The sequence below is a fragment of the Oncorhynchus tshawytscha genome, linkage group LG20 (assembly GCF_018296145.1).
Source record: "Oncorhynchus tshawytscha isolate Ot180627B linkage group LG20, Otsh_v2.0, whole genome shotgun sequence".
Taxonomy (NCBI): domain Eukaryota; kingdom Metazoa; phylum Chordata; class Actinopteri; order Salmoniformes; family Salmonidae; genus Oncorhynchus; species Oncorhynchus tshawytscha.
Window position 1 is genome coordinate 445253 of NC_056448.1, and position 24216 is coordinate 469468.

General features: G+C 44.1%; 1 protein-coding gene across 6 annotated transcripts in view; it reads right to left on the reverse strand.

Moving 5' to 3' along the window:
• LOC112219707 (calmodulin-regulated spectrin-associated protein 1-B) overlaps positions 1–24216 on the reverse strand; it is a 131969-nt gene that overhangs the window by 84221 nt on the left and 23532 nt on the right. For all 6 annotated transcript variants that reach the window (XR_006079433.1, XR_006079432.1, XM_024381214.2 and 3 more), the window contains one exon: positions 13689–13951. Coding sequence is in view for 4 of the 6 variants with exons in the window: in XM_024381214.2 (XP_024236982.1) it covers positions 13689–13951 (263 nt within the window). In the remaining 2 variants the exon portion in view is untranslated. The remainder of the gene's footprint in view (positions 1–13688; positions 13952–24216) is intronic.

Sequence of the window (24216 nt, forward strand, 5' to 3'; positions counted from 1 at the left end):
TTAACTTGGGTCAAATGTTTTGGGTAGCCTTCCACAAGCTTCCCACAATAAGTTGGGTGAATTGTGGCCCATTCCTCCTGATAGAGCTGGTGTAACTGAGTCAGGTTTGTAGGCCTCCTTGCTCGCCCACGCTTTTTCAGTTCTGCCCACACATTTTCAATAGGATTGAGGTCAGGACTTTGATGGCCACTCCAATACCTTGACTTTGTTGTCGTTAAGCCATTTTCCCACAACTTTGGAAGTATGCTTGGGGTGATTGTCCATTTGGAAGACCCATTTGCGACAAAGCGGTTCTATATTTGTTTCATCAGACCAGAGGACATTTCCCCAAAAAGTACGATCTTTGTCCCCATATGCAGTTGCAAACAGTAGTCTGGCTATTTTATGGCGGTTTTGGAGCAGTGGATTCTTCCTGGCTGAGCGGCCTTTCAGGTTATGTCGATATAGGACTCGTTTAACTGTGGATATAGATACTTTTCTATCTGTTTCTTCCAGCATCTTCACAAGGTCCTTTGCTGTTGTTCTGGAATTGATTTGCACTTTTCGCACCGAAGTACATTCATTTCTAGGAGACAGGACGCGTCTCCTTCATGAGTGGTATGACGGCTGTGTGGTCCCACCCTGTTTATACTTGCGTAATACTGTTTGTACAAATGAACGTGGTACCGTCAGGCATTTGGAAATTGCTCCTGTAACCGATGTGAAATGGCTAGCTAGTTAGCGGGGTGCGCGTTAATAGCGTTTCAATCGGTGACGTCATTCGTTCTGAGACCTTGAAGTAGTTGTTCCCCTTGCTCTGCAAGGGCCGAGGCTTTTGTGGAGCGAAGGGTAACAATGCTTCGAGGGTGGCTGTTATCTATGTGTGCAGAGGGTCCCTGGTTCGAGCCCAGGTAGGGGCGAGGAAAGGGAAGGAAGCTATACTGTTACACTCCCAAGGATGAACCAGACTTGTGGAGGTCTACAATTTTTTTCCTCGGGTCTTGGCTTATTTCTTTTGATTTTCCCATGATGTCAAGCAAAGAGGCACAGAGTTTGAAGGTAGGCCTTGGAATACATCCACAGGTACACCTCCAATTGACTCAAATTATGTCAATTAGCCTATCTGAAGCTTCTAAAGCCATGACATCATTTTCTGGAATTTTCCAAGCTGTTTGAAGGCACAGTCAACTTCATGTATGTAAACTTCTAGCCCACTGGAATTGTGATACAGTGAATTATAAGTGAAATAATCTGTTTGTAAACAATTTTTGAGAAAACGACTTGTGTCATGCTCAAAGTAGATGTCCCAACTGACTTGCCAAAACTATAGTTTGTTAACAAGTAATTTGAGGAGTGGTTGAAAAACAAGTTTTAATGACTCCAACCTAAGTGTATAAACTTCCGAATTCAACTGTAATATCTCTCTTAACCATAATAGTCCCATAATAGTCTCATCATCTAGCTGTTGGCTAGAGCTCATGTGCCTTGGCAGAGTTGGAACATTTGCTATATAACGCAACAGTTTGTGACAAAACCATTAGTAGAGTTGAAAATGTGATGGAAACCCATTAAACTTGTTAATTGTGTGGCAAAAGTTATTTTTATGTACACTATGTCATCACGCACAGCCTTTTATCCACAAAAAGTCTGTTCACTGGAAATATTTATGGTGCGAAAATGCGCATATTGTTTTATGCTGATTTTTTAAATATTTGCATGGAAATCTGTCGCAATTTGAATGGAAATCTACCCAATGTCTTGTAATGTGCAGTTATGCATAACAACTTACAGACTGGTCTCACTGAAGCTGGGTCGGAAATGTCTTCCTGCCTACCTTGTAGACTGACTGTTGGGAGGACCACTGGCAGAAGTCTTAAAGTGATGTCACCTTGTGTATCTGGAGAGAAGAATGTTTAGTGAATAACTTCTTAGTTTCAGGCAATAAAAAAATGAGCGTAAAACAAAAAAAAAATGCTATTGACAAAGTCAGGCATATGTATTTTTCATGCATTGGATGCGTCTCAATCCACCACATCTGACAATTTCTCACTTCCACATCTGTGGTGAAAGGTGAGAGAGCTAGAGGTGTTTGTCAGACCATGAGACATCCCGAAAATCAGTCTTCTCTCAAAATCTTCTGTAGCATCCGAATCGTTTGGCCTACAAACTATTATGGAAAGATTGGACTCACGAACACAATGGTGATATCCGTTTTGCTCTACGACTCCCAAAAGCATCTTGGAAGTCATTGGAAGTCGGTACAGCCGATCTGCCAACTTCGTCCGAACAGTCTGGGCTACACACTAATATGACCCCTCTGTGTAAAGGTGAGACTCTCACGAACGCGTACATGTCGGTGTGAGTGGAAGTATATATGGAGACTGTTTAGTGCCAAAAATAAGGGGTTCAATGTAAAAATAAAAATAAATGTCTCTCTTTCTCAGACATAGGTCAGAAACTTCTGAACAAACTTCCTTTAGATTATATTGTGGGGACTGTTGTTCCATGTAGTTTATTTGTTATTCAATGCGTTTGTATTGGATAATAACAGTAACAGACTGTAATGGGTTAAAAAACAAGAAAAAAGCGGTCTCCTTCATGTACTCTGCAACCTGATTTGCCGGCCAGATGTTGTTAAGCCACTTGTATGGAGGTACATTTGTGTATTTTTGTCGAGAGCAATTTTTTTTTTGCCCCAACAATTTTTTTTCTTCTGAAAGCGAAAACGAGGCTTTAAAATAAAATTAGCAATCAAATATTTTGTAATAGCACACAAAACTTGATGCATTTTATTCCCCATTGATTACAGCATTACCCCAAAAATGGAGAAGGCAGGTGGCAGTGGGAGGAGGTAGGGAACTGGTCTGTCTGCCCAATATAAAAGATCAAAACTGGTGGAGGAATAAAAATAGCATAAATAGGAAAGTATACCAGTTTCATTTGAAGATCAGAATGTTGACAGCTGTGCCATACAGATTGCAAAATAGTTGGGAAGAGATTTTTTATGTACCGATTCCATGGTACAGGGTGTATGAGTTGATATAAACGCAGCAAAAAAATAAACGTCCTGTCAATTGCGTTTATTTTCAGCAAACTTAACACGTGTAAATATTTGTATGAACATAACAAGATTCAACAACCGAGACATAAACTGAACAAGTTCTACAGACATGTGACTAACAGAAATATAATAATGTGTCCTTGAACAAAGGAGAGGTCAAAATCAAAAGTAGCAGTCAGTATCTGGTGTGGCCACCAGCTGCATTAAGTACTGCAGTGCATCTCCTCCTCATGGACTGCACCAGATTTGCCAGTTCTTGCTGTGAGATGTTACCCCACTCTTCCACCAAGGCACATGCAAGTTCCCGGACATTTCTGGGGGGAATGGCCCTAGCCCTTACACTCCAATCCAACAGGTCCCAGACGTGCTCAATGGGATTGAGATCCGGGCTCTTCGCTGGCCATGACAGAACACTGACATTCCTGTCTTGCAGGAAATCACGCACAGAACGAGCCTGCAGGAATGGTACCACAAGAGGGATATCTTCCCTGTTTCACACAGCGTTGAGACTGCCTGCAATGACAACAAGCTCAGTCCGATGATGCTGTGACACACCGCCCCAGACCATGACGGTCCTCCACCTCCAAATCGCTCCCGCTCCAGAGTACAGGCCTCAGTGTAACGCTCATTCCTTCAACAATAAAGGCAAATCCGACCATAACCCCTGGTGAGACAAAACCGCGACTTGTCAGTGAAGAGCACTTTTTGTCAGTCCTGTCTGGTCCAGCGACGGTGGCTTTGTGCCCATTGGCAACGTTGTTGCCAGTGATGTCTGGTGAGGACCTGCCTTACAACAGGCCTACAAGCCCTCAGTCCAGCCTCTCTCAGTCTATTGCGGCGTCTGAGTACTGATGGAGGGATTGTGCGTTCCTGGTGTACTCGGGCAGTTGTTGTTGCCATCCTGTACCTGTCCCGCAGGTGTGATGTTCGGATGTACCGATCCTATGCAGGTGTTATCACACATGGTCTGCCTCTGCGAGGACGATAAGCTGTCCGTCCTGTAGCGCTGTGTTAGGCGTCTCACAGTTTGGACATGGCAATTTATTGCCCTGGCCACATCTGCCGTCCTCATGCCTCCTTGCAGCATGCCTACGGCACGTTCACACAGATGAGCAGGGACCTCGGGCATCTTTCTTTTGGTGTTTTCAGAGTCAGTAGAAAAGCCTCTTTAGTGTCCCAGGTTTTCATAACTGTGACCTTAATTGCCTACCATCTGTAAGCTGTTAGTGTCTTAACGAACGTTATACAGGTGCATGTTCATTAATTGTTTATGTTACATTGAACATGCACGGGAAATAGTGTTTAAATCCTTTACAATTTGATCTGTGAAGTTATTTGGATTTTTACTAATTATCTTTGAAAGAAGGGGTCCTGAAAAAGGTAAGTTTCTTTTTTTTGTTTATTTTGAGAACAAAAAATGTATTTGAAAACTAAACTCGAATTTAATTTCCCTAACAACAACCCTGTTTTGGCTAGACTGCCCCCTTTGCTTTCAGTGCTTCTTTTTTTTGTTTTGTTTGAAACACTAGTTCTTCGTTTGCACTTTTGACCCCACAGCTGTGAGCGGGCTTTAGTGGGAGGTGTGGATGATGCTTCTCCATTTGTCAGCCATTATTTGAGTGTCAGTTTGGTTACAACCAATACTGTTCAGCCTTTCTTTCCGACACAAAAGAAGTCAGTGGACACCGACAAAGAAGGACTGTGTGATGATGGCATCTCAGGTAAGCAGCACTGGGTGTTCTTCTGTCCAACTTTTATATAGCTAGTAGTTAGCTCCTACGATTCAGTGTCAGTTCAAAACATTCTACTATATTACATACATGCATACAGTAGAGTGATAAATCATGCAATTATTATTCTCAAGCTAACCAAAAGCATTTAGCTACGAACGACTGTTCTCGCCATTTTCAGTTGAATTCATCTAACTTTCTTTCATGGCAACTCATAAACAGGCCATGTCCTATTTATTTCATAGTCGATATATAATCATATTTCATGACAGTATAACGGTTAGCTTTTTTTTCCAGAAAAATGTTACTGTGTTTCCATTAGCTAATGATACATAGGCCTACTTTAAAACACACACTCAGTGTTATCATATACACATTGTTTTTAATCATATAACACTAACTGGAATATTGTTTCATTGCAGGGAAGAATGGCTCAGCAGATAAGGGTGAGGGATAGGTTAAGATCTATCATCATCAGATGACCCATTGATTTTTAATATCTCTTGTTTGTATGCACACAAGAGTTACAGTTTGTTCGAGCTGGGGTAAATAAATTATATTGATATTCCCGCGGAGATGGTAGATGGTCTGCAACAATTTATTGAAGTTGTCAGCACCGATCTCACACAATGTTTTCCCTTCACTATTTAATGAAGTTGTTATTAGTTCTTATAGTGGGAATGTAGGATGGCCAAAACGAGAAATTACTCGTGTGACACTTCAAAGTATCCTGGATACGGCTTTTCCTCTGGCTAACATAGCTGACATGCATGGCATTTAAGGGTCGACCATTTACAGCTGGATGAAAGAACACACTGTGTCTGTCAGGGAATGCTATTCTGATATGTCAGATGAAGAGTTAGACCAGATAGTCAGAGTCATTAAGGGAAGGATGCCCCATGCGGCTTTAGAATGGTCAAAGGAAGTCTCCAAGCAATGGTCCATCGTGTACAATGGAGAAGAGTTAGGGAGTCTTTGCAGCGTGTAGATGGTGCAGGTATCATTGCCAGAAGGATCCAGCTTCATTGTATTGCTCGGCGAGGATACTCTGTTCCTGCTCCCCTGTCATCCACATTGATACAAATCATAAATTGATAAGGTACTAAGATGTAGAATGTCCCCATCAAATCTAAGAAGTTATTTAAGCTTTTTTATTCTTACTAAATTGTAGACACATTTTCAATGATGTATTGGAGTTGTTCTTCAACTGGTAATACATAAATAATGAAGCAGGTGTAACAGTTTAACTTTCGTCCGTCCCCTCGCCCGAACCAGTGACCCTCTGCACACATCAACAACTGACCCCCACGAAGCATCGTTACCCATCGCTCCACAAAAGTTGCGGCCCTTGCAGGGCAAGGGGAACCACTACTTCAAGGCCTCAGAGCGAGTGACATCACCAATTGAAACGCGATTAGCGCACACCACCGCTAACTAGCTAGCCATTTCACATCGGTTACACAGGTTAATAGGTTAAACATTTCACTTTTAATTCCAATGCTTTTTTTCAAGATACAACATTTTCATCTTTGGCAGTATAGATGGATTTTCAAGGAAGATATGTATATTATTTTGTATGCATATTGCATATTTCCCATTACCTAATGAACCACAATACCAGTCTGGTGTTAAGCGTAGGCTACCTCTTGTATAGATGTTCTATCTAGACACTGCGGACAATAACAAAGCAGCAACTGCTTTTGGATACTTTATGGATGGAGTCGGCAGAAATAAATGGCCTTCAAGGTAAATATTGATATAGTAGAATGAAAAAAAATATTACCTGTATTATGCATATTCATCCTAACCACTAATGTATTGTAACATCTTGTGAGGAGTTACTTTCTGTATAAAAACCCTTGACATCCTCCTCATCAAACCTCCTAAGATTGCTTTCTGTGCTGTACTGACGTATCCTGGAAATGACATCTGCTGCTTTAGATTCAACGGTCATATCTCAGTTCATATCTACAAAAAAGAAGCGATTGTCAGCTGCTAATTTTCAGATTTACACCACAAACACTCAGCCATTTTCAATGGACTATCAAGGCTCTGTTGCTGCCAAGTCATGATTTCCCTGGGGGTTAGCCTTGCAATAACCAAGTGGTGAGACACATAGCCCTCTATATTTAAATGTTTCAGGTAGGTGTCTGTGTCACATAGTCAGTAACCACTCACAGAGGCACACACAACTTGCATTTCTATAACCTCGGACCCACCCCAGTGTTCACTATTCATGGAGTAAGACCACAGGACCTCAGAGATTAGGTTCCCCCCCCCCCATAAAACATTTTCTTTCCCTGTTAGAGTGGAACACTTATGGAAAGATGTTTGGAGTGCTGTGACATGTCAGTAGTACAACTTGCTGCACAGTTTGGAGGAAGAAGGCTACCTTGACCTGTCAAATTCTATCCACCACTTCTGTGTGGGATATGTGTTCCTACCTCGTCTGCGAGCAGATCTGCAACATTTCACAGAGAGTTGGAATAATTACCCTTTAAGTACAGAAGCATAACTGAAACCTCACCAGCTGTGGCATATAGGAATGCTCCAAACACCTGTGTCTGAACCAGACTCTGCAGAGGTATGCGTCTGTGTGATATGTGAATGGCTTGACAGATCTCCCTTTAAATTTATCGTCACTAATACAGATTTGTTTCTTTTGAGCATTCCAGATTCAGCAGGTGGGGGACCTGTTTTATCAGGAGGATAATCTGGAAACACTGACAATGGGGTCATTGTTCCTGACATCCCACGCCCCGTCTACTGAGAATCTTGCTGTGCTGCAACGTCAAGTGAACCCTACCACTGACTCCTCATCTTTTGGTCAGGACATATACATGCATGCTCTTCGATTAGTTATGAGTCTCCAGCCTTTTTAGGTGCAGTCCTCCCACACTATGTAGGATATTGTTTTAGCCCCAGTGCCTCTTGATAATGGCAAAACACAAAAAAAAACATTGTTGACAAAGAAAACACCACCTCTTAACTGGTATGATGGAAACATACTGTTTCAGTTAAACTTATTGTAAACGGATGGCATTTATTTCCACAAAGCAGCTTTGTTAATTAACACTTCTCTCTAAAAACAAACCCAACATTTGAACATATAAAACTGATAAATACCGTGTAATAATCAACATAATGTAGTATAACAGTGTCAAACTAATCACATGTGAATAATTGTAACATGTTCACGGCACTACCATTGGGCATACAGAAAACAGGTTCCAAGTTCAGAGGTTAATCGTCCGTACGTTCTAATAATGCAGTGATCTATAAAACACTGTTACAGAAGTGTTGAAGAATCCATAGGTGTCATATGGCTCCTGAGGTAACTTTCTCCCCCCATATGATTTATCGAGCTGTCACCTTTAGTTAGTGTACATGCCATCCAGTGTCTTAACATGAAAATCAAAAGCAGGCAGTGACATAACAATGCTAAAGTGACACAGAGCTCAGTGAACGGTGGTTAGCACAATTCTGTAAACACTAATACAGTAGATCCACAAATACAGAACTTTGTGTCAAAATATAAAAATGAGCAACTGCAGCAGCAACTGAAATTGTAATAAAACCTTCCATCCCTTGCTGCATACAAATAACATAACCATGGGTAATCAACAGGACGTCTACAGTGTTATTGTACATCAGCACAAAATTCCAGTCCAACAGAGTGGCATTGTCTCTCAGTGTAATCTTCATCATTTCTGAGCTCCAGAGGTTCAATTGGAGACCACTGAATAAGCAGTGACTCTGGTTTCTTCCCTAGTCCGGCCTGGATTAGCTCCAGCTCTTCAGCTGTGGATGGGGTCATTTCAGAGTTTCGACTCATAACAACAACAAAAAAGATATGTCAAAAGTTTTCTATTGTTGAACATGGAAAATATGTTGGTGTACTAACACTACTTTTTAAGCTGCTGGCTACACTACCTGGCCATCTCGTTTGGAACGGTTGGGTTAGCAGCCATTCCCTGACTCTGTCCCTGTCTGGGTTCTCCAACTGACCGGGAAAGCATTGAGAAAAAAGTCTACGCTGCTGCAGTCACAGCATGCTGGCCATGCTGGATGAGGGATTAGTTAGAATGAAGTTAGTCATTGTTACCAACAATCAATTCAGATCAAGCAGGTATAGCCTAGTTTAATCAAGACAATACATGCGTATATAATTTTTTTAAAGAACTAGGTGTACCAAATCGCTTGACCAGTATAAGAAGGCTACCAGTACAAAAACAAACAAAAAATCTACAAATACGTAGCTAGCTGGCATTACTTTTGTAAGTGTTGTGAGTGAGTGATGTTACACACCTCAGAATGTGAAAATGATCTTGGTTGATTTTGGCATGCTGGGTGGGTAGAGGCTCATTATGGATTTGATAAGGCGGAGAGGGTGGTGAAAATGTATGAACTTACGTATTTATTCAGTGTTGCCCAATTGAGACCAAGGTCTCATTCCAAATGGTACCCTGAGTACAAAAATTCTCACAACAGGAAGAACAATTTACATTACAATTAAAACAAGAATACAAATAACCACAAGACAACCTCAACATCACAATTTCAACAAATAAAACACTATCATCAATCGAATTAATGAATTACAGTTGTTTCAACGCCAGAGTCCTAAACTGCCCTAGCGGCACCAGGGAATCAAGACGCAAAGAATTTTGTGGGTTTTTCCAACAAAGCGGGGCATTAAAATTAAAGGAGGATTCACCAGAGGACCTCAAGAGTTAACCAATCCTGTGAACGGGTTTGGTAAGTGCATTATTTTATACATTAGCAATGAAATTAGGCAATTAGAGTTTTTAAACCTGCATTTAGTCTTACCTGCATTAAGTACAATTTTTAAAACAACCAGGGCTTTCTGTAAGTTAACAATGTCAGATTGCAGCTCTAACATATCCTGGTCAACCGTTGGGGCAACGGCATACACAAGTCTCATCTGCATACAGATGAATATTACAAGTTTTAACAAATAGACCAATATTATTTATATAAATATTAAAGAGAACTGGTCTCAGTACCGACCCCTGCGGTACACCTTTTGTAATATCCAGGAAACACCAGAGATCACACATTGATTTCTGTCTGACAATTGTCAAACTACTTGCAGGAAGCCTGATCCAGGCCTATTTCAGTTAACCGTTGAAGAAGAATGTGATGACACAGTAAATGGTATTAAAGGCCTTGGAAAGGTCTATAAATAAGGCAGCACAATTATTTTTAGGATCCAAGCAATTTAACAACCCTAAAATAAGCGTAGCAGCTGAAGCTGTGCTATGTCCAGGTCTAAAACTGGATTGGTGCACATTAAAAATAGAGTGAGAAGTTAAAGTATTTAACTGAAAGTTGTTAATGGATTCTAAAACTTTGGAAAGGCAAGATCATTTGGAAATTGGACTGTAGTTATCTAAGTCATAAAGATCTCCTTACATTGGCTGCTTGCCAGATCATAGGGATAACACCAGAAACAATTGGTTCTGCAATAAGTGGGGCAGAGCTGCAGTAAGAAGAGATCAACTGAATCAGTCCCTATGCTTTAGTTTATTAACATCAATCCTTAGCAAAGTACTTAGTACATCATAGACAAAGGGTTGAAATGAAAATAAAGTATGTCAGTCTGTTAATGCATCATTCTCTACAATCTGTTCTGATGTGACTAAAGGATGTTTCAATTTTCAGAGATGATCCTTCTAAACAGCTGGCCAGATGAAGCAAAATGGTTATTAAAAGCATCTCAAATCTCCATTTAGTCTAAAATGGGACCTGAGGCTGTCAAAACCTGCCGGGGCAACAAGGGGGTGGTTTAGTTTGAAAGATTTGACCACATTTCAGAAATTGTCTGGATTACAACAACACCGATACAAAATTCAAGAAATTTGTTGATTAAACTTTTTAAACCAGGGATAGGCATCTATTTCCCAAATGTCTGAAGGATTGCCAATCAGACGTAGAATCAGTCCATCTGGCCTTAGCCCAAGCTACATTTATTTCCTGTAATTTCTCAGACAATTCATGCGTACACCAAAGATTACATCAGCCCTTAGTTTAACAGGAAGATAAAACAAAAATAAGCTTCAATTTCCTCAGCGTGCACATCACAGACAACCTGAAATGGTCCATCCTCACAGATGTGATGAAGACGGCGCAACATCAGGAGGCTGAAGAAATTTGGCTTGCCCCTAAGACACTCACACAAAAATGCACAATTGAGAGCATCCTGTTGGGCTGTATCACCGCCTGGCAAGGGCAATTGCACCGTGCACAACCGCAGGGCTCTCCAGAGGGTGGTGCAGTCAGCCCAACACATCACCGGGGCAGGGTTTCCGTTAGCTGTTAATAGCCGGCTTTTGGCTTGATTTTTCTTTATAGAAAAGCCGATAAAAATGTCAGGGAGTAAGAAAAAAAATTGCATTGTCAAATAATGCTTTTTTTTTTGCCTATTCATTGATAGAAATACCAGTTGATGTAAATAGATTAGTTTGCTGTTGTGCGGGCTTATCCTTACGGTCAGTGGTGCTGTTGTTTTTTTCGCCTGCGTATTATGTTCTTTCCATGTTTTGGAGACATGTTCGTGTTCTATGGGCATTGCCTTTTTGTTTGGCTAGACTATGCGCAATAAACACATTTCTTTGGAAGTTTGCTCTCTGCGCCTGACTCTACACCCACCACTCCTAGAAATACATGACACACCTGAAATGCATTTCAATTAACACGTGTGCCTTGTTAAAAGTTCATTTGTGGAATTTCTTTCCTTCTTAATTCATTTGAACCAATCAGTTGTGTTGTGACAAGGTAGGGGTGGTATATAGAAGATAGCCCTATTTGGTAAAAGACCAAGTCCATATTATGGCAAAAACAGCTCAAATAAGCAAAGGGAAATGACAGTCCATCATTACCTTAAAACATGAAGGTCAGTCAATACGGGAAATTTCAAGAACTTTGAAAGTTTCTTCAAGTGCAGTCGCAAAAACCATCAAGCACTATGATGAAACTGGCACTCATGAGGACCGCCACAGGAAAGGAAGACCCAGAGTTACCTCTGCTGCAGAGGATAAGTTCATTAGAGTTACCAACCGCCCAAATAAATGCTTCAGAGTTCAAGTAACAGACACATCTCAACATCAACTGTTCAGAGGAGACTGTAAATCAGGCCTTCATGGTCGAATTGTAGCAAAGACACCACTACTGAAGGACAACAATAATAAGAAGAGACTTGCTTGGGCCAAGAAACACGAGCAATGGACATTAAACCGGTGGAAATATGTCCTTTGAGATTTCGGGTTCCAACCGCCAAGCATGTATGGTTCCCACTGTGATGCATTGAGGAGATGGTGTGATGGTGTGGGATGCTTTGCTGGTGACACTGTCTGTGATTTATTTAGAATTCAAGGCACACTTAACCAGCATGGCTACCACAGCATTCTGCAGTGATACACCATCCCCCCTGGTTTGCGCATATTGGGACTATCATTTGTTTTTCAACAGGACAATGACCCAACACACCTCCGGGCTATTTGACCAAGAAGGAGAGTGATGGAGTGCTGATCAGATGACCTGGCCTCCACAATCCCCTGACTTCAACCCAATTGAGATGAGGGATGAGTTGGACCGCAGATCGAAGGAAAAGCAGCCAACAAGTGCTCAGCATATGTGGGAACTCCTTCAAGACGGTTGGAAAAGCATTCCAGGTGAAGCTGGTTGAGAGAATACCAAGAGTGTGCAAAGCTGTCATCAAGGCAAAGGGTGGCTACGTTGAAGAATCTCAAACATAAAATATATTTTGATTTGTTTAACCCATTTCACAATGTGTTGGTATTCCTGATTGTACTCTCATCAGGCATTATATGACTCATGATCATATATGGAATCAGGAATACCAACACTTTGGATTTTCTTAAATAAACTCAAATTAATTATGGATCTCTACAGATCGGTGTCCCACCCACGGGACGGTTGAGCTAATGTGCTCTAATGTGATTAGCATGGGGTTTAAAGTAACAAGAACATTTCCCAGGACATAGACATATCTGATATTGGCAGAAAGCTTAAATTCATGTTAATCTAACTGCACTGTCCAATTTACAATAGCTAGTACAGTGAAAGAATACCATGCTATTGTATGAGGAGAGTGGACAGTTATGAACTTAAAAAGTTATTAATAAACCAATTAGGCACATTTGGGCGGTCTTGATACAACATTTTGAACATAAATGCAATGGTTCATTGGATCAGTCAAAAACAATTGCACATACACTGCTGCCATCTAGTGTCCATATCTAAATTACGCCTGGGCTGGAATAATACATTATGGCCTCTCTCTTGCATTTCAAAGATGGTACCAAAAAAAAAATCCTTAAAAGAGGTAACTTTTGGCAATTAATTTTCCCGATGTACCCGAAACATGACTCAAAAAACGCAATACGTACCAAACCCGGGTTACACCCCTAAAGTATAGTAAAACAGAAAACACACGTACACGATGTGTTACAATTCTTACTAACACACACAGTGCTGGTGGCTGTGCTGCTAATTTGGCCAGAAGCAGGGTCAAGGCAGATAGATGGCCTTCCGTTCCCAATCGTTCCCCTACTGCTGACAGGATTTACAGTACTGTCACTGTAGCACCACATTTACTGTTGTAAACACCACCATGCATAGCTGCTGCACTAAAAGTACAAAAACAAAAACAGAGTGCTTGATATTTCCTATCTCCTATTTGGTATACAAACATTTTATTAGGGTTACTTCATTTGTATCAATAAAACTGTGGGGGAGATAAATGAAACAACTTCAAAAGCCAGACTCAAATATGGATGCAGACACACCCTCCCACACCAAGTTTCCCAGTCCTAAACCTCAAACCCATAATCCCCAACTACAACTCTCTATCCAGCCCAGTACGTTCTACTCACCATCTTGATGGGGATACAGTCCAGGTCACCGTCAGAGACTGGGTTGTTGTCACTCTCCAGGACGTAGATGCCTTTCCGAGAGAGGGCCTGGATGACGGACAGGTGGGACTGGAGCGCTGAGGCCTGCTCGCCCTTCAGGATGAGGCCGCAGACACGGCAGTACAGCTCCCCGGACAGCAGCAGTCTGATGACGGGCGGCTTGATGTGCTCCTGCTCATACTGGTCCGTGTAGAAGGGGTCACATAGATCTTCTGGGATGTGGTCTGGAGGAGGGGAAGATGAAGAGAGAGAGATGCAGAGAGGGAGGTGGAGAGAGAGAAAAAAGAGATAGTCAACTTAAATTAAAATAGTTGTTAGATACAGTTGGAAGTTTACATACACCTATATTTAAACTCAGTTTTTCACAACTCCTGTCATTTAATTCTATTACAAATTCCCTGTCATATGTCAGTTAGGAGCACCACTTTATGTTAAGAATGTGAAATGTCATTAAAATAGGAGAGAATGATTTATAACAGCTTTTATTTCTTTCATCACATTCCCAGTGGGTCAGAAGTTTACATACTCTCAATTAGCATTTTTTAGCATTGCCTTTACATTGTTTAACTTGGGTCAAACGTTTAAGGTAGCCTTTCACAAGCTTACCACAATAAGTTGGGTGAATTTTGGACCATTCCTCCTGACAGAGCTGGTGTAACTGAGTCAGGTTTGTAGGTCTCCTTGCTCACACACGCTTTTTCTACATTTTCTATAGGATTGAGGTCAGGGCTTTGTGATGGCCACTCCAATACCTTGACTTTGTTGTCCTAAAGCCATTTTGCCACAACTTTGGAAGTATGCTTGTGGTCATTGTCCATTTGGAAGACCCATCTGTGACCAAGCTTTAACTTCCTGACCGCGGTCTTGAGATGTTGTTTCAATATATGCACATCATTTTCCTCCCTCATGTTGCCATCTATTTTGTGAAGTGCATCAGTCCCTCCTGCAGCAAAGCAACCCCACAACATGGTGCTACCACCCACGTGCTTCATGGTTGGGATGGTATTCTTCGGCTTGCAAGCATCCCTCTTTTCCCTCCAAACATAACGATGGTCATTATGGCCAAACAGTTCTATTTTTGTTTCGTCAGGCCAGAGGACATCTTTGTCGATCTTTGTCTCCATGTGCAGTTGCAAACCGTAGTCTGGCTATTTTATGGCGGTTTTGGAACAGTGGCTTCTTCCTTGCTGAACGGCTTTTCAGTTTATGTCGATATAGGACTCGTTTTACTGTGGATATTGATACTTTTGTACCTGTTTCCTCCAGCATGTTCACAAGGTCTTTTGCTGTTGTTCTGGGATTGACTTGCACTTTTCACACCAAAGTACATTCATCTCTAGGAGACAGAACGCGTCTCCTTCCTGAGCGGGATGACGGCTGTGTGGTCTCATGGTGTTTATACTTGTGTTCTACTGTTTGTACAGATGAATGTGATACCTTCAGGCGTTTGGAAATTGCTCCCAAGGATTAACCAGACTTGTGGAGGTCTACAATGTTTTTTCTGAAGTCTTGGCTGATTTCATTTGATTCAGAAGCTTCTAAAGTCATGACATAATTTTCTGGAATTTTCCAAACTGTTTAAAGGCACAGTCAACTTTGTGTATGTAAACTTCTGACCCACTGGAATTGCGATACAGTGAAATAATCTGGCTGTGAACAATTGTTGGAAAAATGACTTGTGTCATGCACAAAGCAGATGTCCTAACCGACTTGTTAAAACTATAGTTTGTTAACTTCAGTGCGACGCTAGCGTCCCACCTTGACAACATCTGGTGAAATTGCAGAGCTCCAAATTCAAATTAAATTACTATAAATATTTAACTTTCATAAAATCACAAGTGCAATACATCAAAATAAAGCAACAAGTCGGTTGTTGTAAATCCAGCCGCCGTGTCAGATTTCAAAAAGGATTTACGGCGAAAGCAAACCATGCGATTATCTGAGGACAGCGCCCCGCATACCAACACATGAAAACCATATTTCAACCAGGCAGGTGCGACACAAAAGTCAGAAATAAAGATATAATGAATTCCTTACCTTTGAAGATCTTCTTCTGTTGGACCTCCAAAATGTCCCAAAAACATCACAAATGGTCCTTTTGTTCGATAAATCCCTTCTTTATATCCCCAAAATGTCCATTTATTTGGTGCGTTTGATTCAGAAATACACCGGTTCCAACTCGCCCAACATGACTACAAAGTATCTAATAAGTTACCTGTAAACGTGGTCCAAACATTTCAAACAACTTTCCTAATCCAACGTTAGATACCCTAAAACGATACAATTTAAGACGGAATACACTGTGTTCAATGTGTTAATGACTCCAACCAGTGTATGTAAACTTCCAACTTCAACTGTAGGTACTTGCCCTCTTGCTCAGTTGTGCACTGGGGCCTCCCACTCCTCTTTCTATTCTGGTTAGAGACAGTTTACTCTGTTCTGTTGTACGATATCTCCAGTTTCTAGGCAATTTCTTGCATGGAATAAGCCTTAATTTCTCAGAACAAGAATAGACTGACAGGTCTCAGAAGAAAGTACTTTGTTTCTGGCTATTTTGAGTCTGTAATCGAACCCACAAATACTGATGCTCCAGATACTCAACTACTCTAAAGAAGGCCAGATTTATTGCTTCTTTAAATCAGGACAACAGTTTTCAGCTGTGCTAACATAATTGCAAAGGCTTTTCTAATGCAAAGGCTTTTCTAATGATCAATTAGCCTTTTAAAATGATAAACTTGGATTAGCTAACACAATGTGCCATTGGAACAGAGGAGTGATGGTTGCTGATAATCTGCCATTTCCAGCTACAATAGTCATTTACAACATTAATGTCAACATTGTATTTCTGATCAATTTGATATTATTTTAAATTGACAAAAAATGTCCTTTTCTTTCAAAAACAAGGACATTTCTAAGTGACAACAAACTTTTGAACAGTAATGTATATCTTTATACACACACATATATTCATATATATATATCTCACACAAATTATCAATGAAACTACCAGGTACCTCCCCAAAGCCTTAAACACGGGCTAAATACACCTCTGCTGTCTTCAACCAAGATCTCAGCGATCACTGCCTCATTGCCTGCATCCGTAATGGCTCACCGGTCAAACGACCTCCACTCATCACTGTCAAACGCTCCCTGAAACACTTTAGAAAGGCCTGCTCGCTGATCGACCTGGCCGGGGTATCCTGGAAGGATATTGATCTTATCCCGTCAGTAGAGGATGCCTGGATATTTTTTTTTAAATGCCTTCCTAACCATCTTAAATAAACATGCCCCATTCAAGAAATTTAGAACCAGGAACAGATATAGCCCTTGGTTCTCCCCAGACCTGACTGCCCTTATTAACCAACACAAAAACATCCTATGGCGTTCTGCATTAGCATCGAACAGCCCCCGTGATATGCACCTGTTCAGGGAAGCTAGAAACCATTATACACAGGCAGTTAGAAAAGCCAAGGCTAGCTTTTTCAAGCAGAAATTTGCTTCCTGCAACACCAACTCAAAAAAGTTCTGGGACACTGTAAAGTCCATGGAGAATAAGAACACCTCCTCCCAGCTGCCCACAAGATAGGAAACACTGTCACCACTGATAAATCCACCATAATTGAGAATTTCAATAAGCATTTTTCTACGGCGGTCAACAGCACTGCACCCCCCACAGCAACTCGCCCAAGCCTTCCCCATTTCTCCTTCTCCCAAATCCGTTCAGCTGATGTCCTGAAAGAGATGCAAAATCTGGACCCCTACAAATCAGCCGGGCTAGACAATCTGGAGCCTTTCTTTCTAAAATGATCTGCCGAAATTGTTGCCACCCCTATTACTAGCCTGTTCAACCTCTCTTTCGTGTCGTCTGAGATTCCCAAAGATTGGAAAGCAGCTGTGGTCATCCCCCTCTTCAAAGGGGGGGACACTCTTGACCCAAACTGCTACAGACCTATATCTATCCTACCATGCCTTTCTAAGGTCTTCGACAGCCAAGTCAACAAACAGATTACCGACCATTTCGAATCTCACCATACCTTCTCTGCTATGCAATCTGGTTTCAGAGCTGGTCATGGGTGCACCTCAGCCACGCTCAAGGTCCTAAACAATATCTTAACTGCCATCGATAAGAAACATTACTGTGCAGCCGTATTCATTGATCTGGCCAAGGCTTTCGACTCTGTCAATCACCACATCCTCATCGGCAGACTCGACAGCCTTGGTTTCTCAAATGATTGCCTCGCCTGGTTCACCAACTACTTCTCTGATAGAGTTCAGTGTGTCAAATCGGAGGGTCTGCTGTCCGGACCTCTGGCAGTCTCTATGGGGTGCCACAGGGTTCAATTCTTGGACCGACTCTCTTCTCTGTATACATCAATGAGGTCGCTCTTGCTGCTGGTGAGTCTCTGATCCACCTCTATGCAGACGACACCATTCTGTATACTTCTGGCCCTTCTTTGGACACTGTGTTAACAACCCTCCAGGCAAGCTTCAATGCCATACAACTCTCCTTCCGTGGCCTCCAAGTGCTCTTAAATACAAGTAAAACTAAATGCATGCTCTTCAACCGATCGCTAGCTGCACCTGCCCGCCTGTCCAACATCACTACTCTGGACGGCTCTGACTTAGAATACGTGGACAACTACAAATACTTAGGTGTCTGGTTAGACTGTAAACTCTCCTTCCAGACCCATATCAAACATCTCCAATCCAAAGTTAAATCTAGAATTGGCTTCCTATTTCGCAACAAAGCATCCTTCACTCATGCTGCCAAACATACCCTTGTAAAACTGACCATCCTACCAATCCTCGACTTTGGCGATGTCATTTACAAAATAGCCTCCAATACCCTACTCAAAAAATTGGATGCAGTCTGTCACAGTGCAATCCGTTTTGTCACCAAAGCCCCATATACTACCCACCATTGCGACCTGTACGCTCTCGTTGGCTGGCCCTCGCTTCATACTCGTCGCCAAACCCACTGGCTCCATGTCATCTACAAGACCCTGCTAGGTAAAGTCCCCCCTTATCTCAGCTCGCTGGTCACCATATCATCTCCCACCTGTAGCTGTCACGTTCTGACCTTTATTTCCTGTGTTTTGTGTTTAGTTAGTATGGTCAGGGCGTGAGTTGGGTGGGCAGTCTATGTTTGATTTTCTATGATTTGGGGTTTTCTATGTTTCGGCCTAGTATGGTTCTCAATCAGAGGCAGGTGTCATTAGTTGTCTCTGATTGAGAATCATACTTAGGTAGCCTGGGTTTCACTGTGTGTTTGTGGGTGATTGTTCCTGTCTTTGTGTTTTGCACCAGATGGGACTGTTTTGAGTTTTCACATTTCTTGTTTTTGTTAGTTTGTTCATGTAAAGGGATTTATTAAAACATGAATCAAAACAACCACGCTGCGCTTTGGTCCGCCTCTCGTTCAGATGAAGAAAACCATTACAGAATCACCCACCCAACTCGGACCAAGCGGCGTGGTAAACAGCAGCGACGACAGCAGCAGCAGCGGCAACAACAGCGGCCAGCATCACAGGACTCCTGGACATGGGAGGATGTATTGGATGGCAAGGGTTGCTACACCTGGGAGGAGATCCTGGCGGGAAAGGATCACCTTCCATGGGAACAGGTGGAGGCAGCTAGGAGAACAGAGGCAGCCGGAGAGAGGAGCCAGGCGATATGAGGAGGCAGCACGGCAGTGCGACAGGTACGAGAGGCAGCCCCAAAAAATTTTTTTGGGGGGGCAGACGAGGTGTGGTACTAAGCCAGGTAGCAGACCTGAGCTCACTCCTCGTGCTTATTATAAGCAGCGCATTACTGGTCAGGCATCGTGTTATGCGGTTAAGCGCACAGTGTCGCCAGTGCGTGCCCATAGCCCGGTGCGCTATAGGGCAGCCCCCCGAAAGTGCCATGTGAGTGTGGGCATTGAGCCAGGGCATATGGTGCCTGCTCAGCGGGTCTGGTCGCCGGTACGCAGTTTTGGTCCAGGTTATCCTGCGCCGGCTCTGCGTGCTGTGTCTCCGGGCGCTGGGAGGGTGCAGTGCGTCCTCTGCCTGCGCTCCGCTCGTGCCGGGCAAATGTGGGAGTGGAGCCTAGGGGAGAGATGCGTGTAGTGAGCACTAGATCTCCCGTGCTTATCCACAGCCCGGTTCAACCTGTGCCTGCACTCTGGAGGGTCCGGGCTAAAATAGTTGTCCAGCCTGGGGAAGTGGTGCCAAGGTTGCGCACCAGAGCTCCAGTGCTCCCCACAGCCCGGTCCTTCAGGTGCCTCCTCTTAACACCAAGCCTCCTGAAGGTCTCCCCAGCCTGGTGGTTCCTGTGGCAGCCCCACGCACCAGGCTGTCTCTCTGTCTCCTCCCTGCAGGTGGTCCCGCCTGTCCGGCGCCGCTGCCGGAGCCTCCCGCCTGTCCGGCGCCGCTGCCGGGCCTCCCGCCTGTCCGGCGCCACTGCCGGAGCCTCCCGCCTGTCCGGCGCCGCTGCCGGAGCCTCCCGCCTGTCCGGAGCCTCCCGCCTGTCCGGAGCCTCCCGCCTGTCCGGCGCTGCGGCCGGAGCCTCCCGCCTGTCCGGCGCTGCTGCCGGAGCCTCCCGCCTGTCCGGAGCCTCCCGCCTGTCCGGCGCCGCTGCCGGAGCCTCCCGCCTGTCCGGCGCCGCTGCCGGAGCCTCCCGCCTGTCCGGCGCCGCTGCCGGAGCCTCCCGCCTGTCCGGCGCCGCTGCCGGAGCCTCCCGCCTGTCCGGAGCTTCCCGCCTGTCCGGCGCCGCTGCCGGAGCCTCCCGCCTGTCCGGCGCCGCTGCCGGAACCTCCCGCCTGTCCGGCGCCACTGCCGGAGCCTCCCGCCTGTCCGGCGCCGCTGCCGGAGCCTCCCGCCTGTCCGGCGCCGTTGCCGGAGCCTCCCGCCTGTCCGGCGCCGCTGCCGGAGCCTCCCGCCTGTCCGGCGCCGCTGCCGGAGCCTCCCGCCTGTCCGGAGCCTCCCGCCTGTCCGGCGCTGCGGCCGGAGTCTCCCGCCTGTCCAGCGCTGCTGCCGGAGCCTCCCGCCTGTCCAGCGCTGCTGCCGGAGCTTCTGTCCCGCCGCTGCCGGAGTCTGAGGCGCCAGAGCCCGTCAGCCCAGAAGCGCCAGAGCCCCTCTGTCCAGAGCTTCTGCCCCTCTGTCCAGAGCTTCTGCCCCTCTGTCCAGAGCTTCTGCCCCTCTGTCCAGAGCTTCTGCCCCTCTGTCCAGAGCTGCCCCTCTGTCCAGTGGGGTCATTGAGAGGGGTGGCCATGGTGAGAAAGCCACGGAGGCGGTCAATAAGGCGGACTAAGACAATGGTGAAGTGGGGTCCGCGTCCTGCGCCAGAGCCGCCACCGCGGACAGACGCCCACCCAGACCCTCCCCTATAGGTCAAGGTTTTGCGGCCGGAGTCCGCACCTTTGGGGGGGGGTACTGTCACGTTCTGACCTTTATTTCCTGTGTTTTGTGTTTAGTTAGTATGGTCAGGGCGTGAGTTGGGTGGGCAGTCTATGTTTGATTTTCTATGATTTGGGGTTTTCTATGTTTCGGCCTAGTATGGTTCTCAATCAGAGGCAGGTGTCATTAGTTGTCTCTGATTGAGAATCATACTTAGGTAGCCTGGGTTTCACTGTGTGTTTGTGGGTGATTGTTCCTGTCTTTGTGTTTTGCACCAGATGGGACTGTTTTGAGTTTTCACATTTCTTGTTTTTGTTAGTTTGTTCATGTAAAGGGATTTATTAAAACATGAATCAAAACAACCACGCTGCGCTTTGGTCCGCCTCTCGTTCAGATGAAGAAAACCATTACAGTAGCACACGCTCCAGCAGGTATATCTCTCTAGTCACCCCCAAAACCAATTCTTTCTTTGGCCGCCTCTCCTTCCAGTTCTCTGCTGCCAATGACTGGAAAGAACTACAAAAATCTCTGAAACTGGAAACACTTATCTCCCTCACTAGCTTTAAGCACCAACTGTCAGAGCAGCTCACAGATTACTGCACCTGTACATAGCCCACCTATAATTTAGCCCAAACAACTACCTCTTTCCCTACTGTATTTAATTAATGTATTTATTTTGCTCCTTTGCACCCCATTATTTCTACTTTGCACATTCTTCCATTGCAAATCTACCATTCCAGTGTTTTACTTGCTATATTGTATTTACTTTGCCACCATGGCCTTTTTTTGCCTTTACCTCCCTTATCTCACCTCATTTGCTCACATCGTATATAGACTTGTTTATACTGTATGTTTGTTTTACTCCATGTGTAACTCTGTGTTGTTGTATCTATCGAACTGCTTTGCTTTATCTTGGCCAGGTCGCAATTGTAAATGAGAACTTGTTCTCAACTTGCCTACCTGGTTAAATAAAAATAAATAAATAAAAACATTCATACACGTACATACATACATTTTCTTTTCACAAGAACTGTTCATCGGGAGCTTCATCAAATGGGTTTTCATGGCCGAGCAGCCGCACTCAAGGCTCAGATCTCCATGCGCAATGCCAAGCGTTGGCTGGAGTGGTGTAAAGCTTGCCGCCATTGGAGTCTGGAGCAGTGGAAATGCGTTCACTGGAGTGATGAATCAAGCTTCCCCATCTGGCAGTCCGATGGATGAATCTGGGTTTGGCGGATGCCAGGAGAACGCTACCAGCCCCAATGCATAGTGCCCACTGTAAAGTTTGGTGGAGGAATAATGGTCTGGGGCTGTTTTTCATGGTTGACATTCTAGACAATGCTGTGCTTCCAACTTTGTGGAAGGCCTTTTCCTGTTTCTGCATGGCAATGTCCCAGCGTACAAAGCGAGCAGGTGTCCACAACATGTCATATTGTGTATATATTTCCATACTATGGAGGTTAGAATATCATCAAGTCAAATTAATTCATAAAGCCATTTTCACAAATCACATATACCTCAGCAGATGTCACAAAGTGCTTATACAGAACCCAGCCTAAAATCCCAAAAGAGCAAGCAATGCAGATGTAGTGACAAGGTGGCTGGCAAAAACTCCCTAGAAAAGGCAAGAACCTAGGAAGAAACCTAGAGAGAAACCAGGCGCTGAGGGGCGGCCAGTCCTCTTCTGGCTGTGCCGGAGGTAGATTATGATAGTACATGGCCATTAAGGCCAGATCGTTCTTCAAGATGTTCAAACATTCATAGACGACCAGCATGCTCAAATAATAATCACAGTAGTTGTAGAAGGGAAAACAGGTCAGCACCTCAGGAGTAAATGTCAGTTGGCTTTTCATAGCCGAGCATTCAGAGGTTGAGACAGCAGGTGCGGTAGAGAGCAAGCGAGAGAGACAGAGTAGGAAAGGGGGATACCTAGTCAGTTGTACAACAATGCATTCAACCGAAATGTGTCTTCCACATTTAACCCAAACCCTCTGAATCAGAGAGGTGCGAGGGTCTGCCATAATCGACATCCAAGTCTTCGGTGCCTGGGGAACAGTGGGTTAACTGCCTTGCTCAGGGGCAGAACAACATATTTTTACCTTGTCAGCTCAGGGATTCGATCCAGCAACCTTTCGGTTACTGGCCCAATGCTCTAACTACTAGACTACCTGCCGCCCCAACACTGTCAAATTTGTGAAAAGTATGATAATGCCCTTTAAGCATAAGAGCCGTTTGATAAGACCACCTGAAATTTCAGCCTGTTTTGGTGGGATGGAGTTTTGGCTTGCCTGGCAACTTTTATTTGACCTTTAATACAGCAGGGAGTCCCATTGAGACTACAGATGTGTTCGTAAATTTAATCTGGAGTGCCAGAGTGTGCTCTGGGCTTTCCTAAACTCGTTGTCAGATTGTCCGTTTGCTCCCTGAGCTTTTAGAGCACACACTGGGCGCTCTGGATGAAAAGTAGGGTGGATCCAAGCGTTCTGATCTAACAACAGCAGTCAAGCACCCAAACTAACTGGCTAACATTGGCTAGCTACTTCCAGACACAAACGAGAGAACAGCTCACTCTGACCATTTTACTCGCCGTAGCAGAGCTGGTTAGGCTGTTTTCATGCTATCCAGAGTGTTGGAGACTGCAACTGTGCTGCTGGCAACATTTTAATAACGTTTTTTGGCCGGTGTTTTTTGCTGACACCGGCAATATTCAACGGGTGTTGAGCATTTGTAAATTCGTCAGTTATTCTGCGCTCTGGCAAACAGAAGAGAGTGCAGTGAAATCAGAGTAGACAGCCAAAGCTAATTTACCAGCTACATCTATCGACAGTTGTCGCAGTGACGTCATAAACATTCTACTGAAATAGTTACTTGCAATAGTTACTTGCAGTCTTTTGTTTAGACATTTAGCTACCTAGTTAAACAATGTACCATAATCCCAACTCATAACCTTACTACCCTGCATGAATCTGCAGGTAGCTAACCAACCAGGTTCAATGTTAGCTAGCTAACATTAGGCTCTGACTAGCAATGCAAATGGCTCTGATAAAAATAATATTACTACACAGATCAAACACGTAGCGTTAGCTAACCAGCCAGCCAGCTAAAGTTAGCTG